Source organism: Sander vitreus, chromosome 20 (assembly GCF_031162955.1).
Source record: "Sander vitreus isolate 19-12246 chromosome 20, sanVit1, whole genome shotgun sequence".
In the NCBI taxonomy this organism is placed as follows: domain Eukaryota; kingdom Metazoa; phylum Chordata; class Actinopteri; order Perciformes; family Percidae; genus Sander; species Sander vitreus.
The window spans coordinates 18,657,878-18,664,100 of NC_135874.1; the positions used below are offsets into that span (position 1 = coordinate 18,657,878).

At 42.3% G+C, this 6,223-nt stretch overlaps 1 protein-coding gene across 1 annotated transcript; it reads right to left on the bottom strand.

Annotated features, from left to right (window-relative positions):
* Positions 1 to 780: 780 nt before the first annotated feature.
* kbtbd11 (kelch repeat and BTB (POZ) domain containing 11) lies at positions 781 to 5,967 on the bottom strand. Its single transcript, XM_078277582.1, has 2 exons — positions 5,474 to 5,967; positions 781 to 4,848 (listed from the first exon to the last, which is right to left on the bottom strand). Exon 2 carries the CDS (start codon positions 4,744 to 4,746, stop codon positions 2,875 to 2,877), a length of 1,872 nt encoding a protein of 623 aa, XP_078133708.1. The 5' UTR covers positions 4,747 to 4,848; positions 5,474 to 5,967; the 3' UTR covers positions 781 to 2,874.
* Between the last annotated feature and the right edge of the window lie 256 nt (positions 5,968 to 6,223).

Here is a 6,223-nt window from a genome sequence, read left to right on the forward strand (position 1 = left end):
AAACAAATCCAACTGGCTTATAAGGCATACATTTATTTTATTTAAACTTTTTGTCATAATTATGAGAATTGTTTGAGTCGTGAGAAAGCATCTCGTAATTATGAATTATTATATCATAATATCGATCTCTCACTGTGAGATAATGTCATTATTATGAGGAAGTGTGAGAAAGATTCTTATAATTATGATACTAAGTTGTAATTGTGAGATGCTGTCTGTATTCTCGTAACTATGAGATAGTATATAAACTAATATATTATTAGACACAATCACTCTTAGTGATGACATATAAAAACATAATATAAGATAATAGGTCACAGTGATGTGAAAAAAAACACTTAGTGATGAAAATAAAAAATGAAGGTGGTGGAAATGGGCTTCCATCAGCATTTTATTTTGTCACGTATTAAGTACTCGACTCTTAAACTATTGAAGATGCATGTGGTTGGCTTGTAATTAAGAGCTCTGTCATCTTCTAAATACACACATAGCTGGGATGAAATAATATAATTATCAAAAGCTGGATTTGTCATAACTATGTTTACATTGACTTACATGACCTACTATCATGGAAATTCCCTTGAGTATTACGACAATTACTGTATATGTATTAGTAAGGAAAATACAGCCAACTAAGTTCTCAAATGTTTTGTTAGGCATGAGCTCATGTTGGCACAGCAGTATTTCTGGTGCTGTTACAGTTGGTATCCACTAGATGGCAGCTCTGTTTAAGGTATAACACATTCTCCACCATGCTAAAGACATATTCAGAAAACCAGATCATTTTCAGACACAAAATATTTTATTTGAAGCACTTAGTTCTGACTGATACATTATCCAACAGCTAATTTGTTCCCCCACTCCATATGCCTTGTACAGGAAGCCACGGCCTAACATTGCATTACTTTACTGTCCATCAAAGCAGCAAATCCAAAACTACCAAATCCATACAAAAATTCACAAAAATATAAATGCCAGCCAGCAAAATATCAAAACCACATCCATTTTTGTTCTCGTCACATTGACTGCCTGGAGACATTTCTACAAATGTTGTCAAAAGCCATTTGTTCCAAGAATATATCAGCATTAGCTTTCATACAAAACTCCCACTGTTGTTGCAGCAGCAAACAAATACTGTGAAATGTCTAAAAGTACATTTAGAGTAAAACGTGTATTAATGTGCACTGATGCAAGAGGAGCATGGTTTCTTAGTGTCATGACAGCAGGATATCTTGTTTGTGGACACAGTGAGGGCCATGACCTAACCATGCTGCAGTACTGTAGTATCTGATTTGACCTGGGAAGAAACCTCCTAGCACTTGAACATGGGTCTGTTGGTGTTTCCCTAAACACAAACAGGAAAAGAAAGATAAGAGATGCATCTTTGTGTATTTTGAATGGCTCGCTTTCCCTTAACTTCCCAGAAAGTGCCTGTTAGCAGCAAACATGATGCCCCTCCTCTACAAAAACAACTATTGCTTTAGTTTTTTAACTCGACTGTCAGTGGAAAGCTTTTAATAAATTTTGGGAACTTAATCCCCAAAAGAAGCAAAAGTCTTTGTCAGTTTTGATAGTTTTATTTTAGCCTGACTGAATTGTTATTTATCTTTGGCAAATGTGCTAAATGTAGGAACTGTGATACCCGTGAGTATGCAAAATAGCATATACTAAATCCAAAAAATAAATATTTATGTACTTTTAAACTTAGATCAGTTCAAATTCCAATTCATTTTCAAAAAATCTGAAGCCTCTTATTTTATATTTCTGGCAAGATTGTATTTTTCCCTTGAAAATACAGAGCTGAGCAGAATTTGCTTTGACTGAAAAGGTCCCGTGAATTATTTTATGGTACAACATGCTGTTTAGATGTTTTTCAAAGGGAATATTTGTGTGGCTTGAGACTGATACAGTTGCTCTTTCACTGACTAAAATTTGACCTCACGGGTTTAATTCAAAGCCAGTGAAGATCAGCGTTCGACTTACAGCTGCAACGATTCATTGATTAATCAATTACCTGAACGACAGAAAATAATCTACTACTACTTTGATAATCGATTCATAATTTTTCAGGTAAACATGGCACAAACATTGCCGTTTCCAATTTCTCAAATGTGTGGATTTTCTTTATAATATATAACAGTAAACCAAACATCTTTCGGTTTTGGACTGTTAGTTTGATAAACATCTTTATCAAACATCTTCTTGGGGTGTGCGGAATTATAACACTACGTTTTCATTATTATCTGTCATTTTGTTGACCAAACAATCGAATAATCACAAAAATAATGAAAATAATCATTAGTTGCAGCCCTAGTTCGAAGAATACTGTATTCCTTCCCAGTCAGATTCCCATTATAGTATAACTATTAAATAGCCTTACAGCAGACCCAACTGTATATTCTGTCTCGTTTGCATAGAACCTGTGTTGCATCATTCTTAAGGCGCACTACGACTGCTTCCATTCTTTTTTTTTTATACAACTTTCAACAAAACACTTGTTTTTGTTATCAGTCAACTAGTTAATATGTTCCTAATATCTATTCTAACTACAAAAGTGCACCAAACCAAACTGAACACAGGAAATACACAAAATAACCTACAGCCACTGTTGTTATGTCATTATCTACGGTCAGATACAAATATTGTTGCATTCATTCCACTCTAAAAAAACTGTTCCTTTTAAGGCTTTACCCTGCAGACACAATAAATTGCCATGCAAATACACACATTCCATTGCAAGCAGGCAATGACACACTGAGATAGAAAGCTGACATTGAAGTGTATATAAGGTCTTCTGCTTATTCCAGTTTCATTATGACACATTTATAGTGTTATTCTGGACGACACACACACACACACACACGCACACGCACACTATGTAACTTTTTCAGGCTTTTCAGGCAAAGTGAGAACAAAAGGAAAAAGAACGCCTTTTGCCTCCAGAGGCGCCCTCAGCGTCTCCTCAACAAAGTAGGCGTTCTCCTCCTCCACTACAAACTGAAGAGTCTGGCTTTTGTTCACACAGTAGATGCAGTTCCCGATCACGGCACACCTGAAGGGTAAATGACTTCCAAGCCTCTGCGATGCGCAATCGTGCCACATTTTCACTATGCTGTTGTACTTAAACACGGTGATCCCGTGCTCTCGGTTGACATCAAAGCGGTAAATGAAGCTTTTGAAAGCCACCATGTCGCTGGACTTCTTTCTGCTGTTGTTGAAGGGACACTCCTGCCACTCGTCTCTCTTGGCGTCGTACTTAAGAAGGCGGTAGAAGAGAGAGCCCCCTGAAACGTAAAGTTCTCCGCTGCAGGTTGTGGCTTCGTGGGCCACTGCGAAGGCTCCCTTGGGCAAGGGGGCCACGGTGGTCCAGCGGTCCATGCGGGGGTCATATTTTTCCACTGTAAACAAACATTCCCCTCCAATGGCGTACAAGTAGCCATCCATAGACACAAGCTTTAGCTGGGCACGAGCTTGGGTCAGAGGTCTGACCTCAGTCCAGCGGTTGGTTATGGGGTTGTAACAGAAGACCTTGTCTGAAACCTTGCCCTTGTCCCCGTAGCCCTTTATCCCCCCTGCCACAAACAGGTAGTTAAACATGGTGCAGATCCCGCACCCTTTAGTGTTTATGTCCTCAGGCATCGCAGTTAAAGGTCTCCAGTCATTTGCTGTTTCGTTAAAGTAATAAATCATATGATTCTCCTCGAAAGACCCAACCGACAATGGGCTCTGTGGTCGGCTGCTGCAGCGGCTCGGCGGCCGGCTCCCAACACGATCAAACACATCGTTTATCTCTGCCACCATCAGAGTCTTCCTTCCCTCCATTCTCTTCTTCAGGATCAGATCCCGCTCAGATCCATTCAGGCGCCCGTACACAGACGGGTCTTTGAGGATCTGCAGGAAGTTGTCGCTCATGAATCCGTAGGCAGTCTCCTTCAGTTCACTAAGTCGCTGCTTCTTGGCGATGGTCAGGATCTCGTAGCAGTTCTCTGCACTGATTTGTTCAGACATGCAGTCCATGGCCGCCTGGACGGCACAGGGGATCTGGAGGATTTTAGCCCCTGTGATGACATCTACAACATTGCCCTTGCAAACATTCATCTGAGAAGTGTAAACATAGTCTATTAATGTAGACAAAGTCTTGTAACTCACTCCCTTCACTTTGAGGATGTCTCGTGACAGCCGTGCTTTGAAGTAGTCACTCTTCTCTGCCAGGACAGACTTGTGAGCGTTGATCTTCTGCCCGCCGACTTCGATGACTAAATCAGGCTCTTTTTGAGACTGTGTATTTCCAGCTTCCTGGCTGCGGTCGCTGCACTCGAGGTTCGATTTTAAGACTGACCAATCAGTTTCCGGTTTGGCTTGGCTTGGCAAGCATACGGAGGAATCTCCGCTGTAAGACACTTTAGCTCTGGCGCCATTGTGGATTTCACTGCTTGCACAATTTTGTTGCGGAGCTCCTTTATCATTGGAGAGGTGAAACTGATCAGCTGTTGAGATGTACGAGCCGTTATCTTTCTGATGGTCGATGTGGTTATTCTCTGTCAGTCTTCCATCCAGCAGGTATTCCTTCTCAAACACTGCAGGAGGGCTGAAATCCTGGTCGTCCTGCAGGAATCCTTGGATGTACCCTGGACATAAATTTCCATCTTTGTCAGAAGGCGTGACAAGTTCAGGGTTCACAGCGTGGAGGATGACATCGGCCTCCACAGTGATAGCCCCTCCTCCCTGCCTGTGGCCCTCGTTCATCTCGACGTACTCACTGGCGATGAGAGACAGCGCCTTCACCAATCATGCTGAGTGAATGGAGAGTGGATGGACAAACTTGTGACTGTACTCCTCTCTGTTCACCTACATGGGGGGGGAAACAGAGAATTCAACCAGACCCAATGGAGGAGGGGGGCGAAAAAAAGAGTCTTAAAGCTGCAAATACGTCTGTATTCTCTAAGGGGCGCCCTTTCTCTAATAACAAACAGCTTGGAAACCTTAGAATTTAAAGTAAAAAATGACTTTGTGCTACCACTGCCAACTATGCCATGTAATACACTCCTGTGTTAATGCATCATCAATTGAGTCAACTAACTGCAGCTGCACTAACGTGTATTGTGCAACAGCTACAGCTTAGTAAAGAAACTGAAGCAATCCCGTGTTTATTGTGGCTGTAAACTGCATGGCTTACCGCAATAATCACCATGCCTGTCCATTATTTGTGGTAATCTGGAGGCATTCAGAGCGCATGCGCAAATGATGCGCCGATGGAGGGATTAATCTCTAATATGACTGGGAAAGGGCGTTTGTAATCATATCAAAACTTCTTGTCTAACGCGTCCCCCGATATTGTCGGACAAACGCTGAGAGAACAGCTCAAGTAGTCAAATCAAGAAGGAATATAAGTATTTTACGTTGACCTCATTTCAAACGAATTAAAATCCAGAAATATAGGATGTATGTCCATTAACCGTGTAATGTGACCTACCTGCGTTTCCTCGCTGTGATTAAACAGCTCGGCACCAGCAGTTTCCTGCTGCCAGTCCCTCCACAAAGCTCAGTTAACGTTACGTAAGGCAGTAGCAATCCTGATGAAGCAGCCAGGCTGTGATCTCCTGCATGAGTTTACTTCACCGACGAATCCAGCTGGTGTATCCCCTCCGTTCACCTTTTATCCATCGACCCTCTAAACTGGTTGTTTCATCCGCTCCTGCACGGAAACCTTCCCGGGTTCAGTGGTGGAGGCGAGGCAGGCAGAGGGACGATCAAACAGTCATTTCAGGTCGCACCTCCTTCAGATCAGCGCATCGCCAACTCATTTCCTCCGGTGGAAGTGTGGAGAGCTGCTGCGCACGTTCAGTCTTTTCCTCAAAGAAGCTGGAGTTATCCAGCGTGGGCAGCAGAGGTATTTGCTTTCGGACCTGTCAGGACAGTGATTTTTTATGTCTTTTTTTATACAGTTGACTACAGTGAGGCGGTCATCATTGATCTAAACCACGCCCCCTTTAGTCGGTATTAACCCTACACTCAACAGCAGTAGCCCGAGGCTCCATCTGTTGTACGCGCGCTGGACGTCCAGAGATGCGACATTCCTTTACGCATCATCCCTGTCCTGGGTACCACGATGGGTGGGCAGGGGATTGAATATATGAAATTTGAAAAAAAAAAAAAAGATCCACTCCTCTGCTAAAAAACACACACACACACACACACACACACACACACAGTGTTGGGGAGT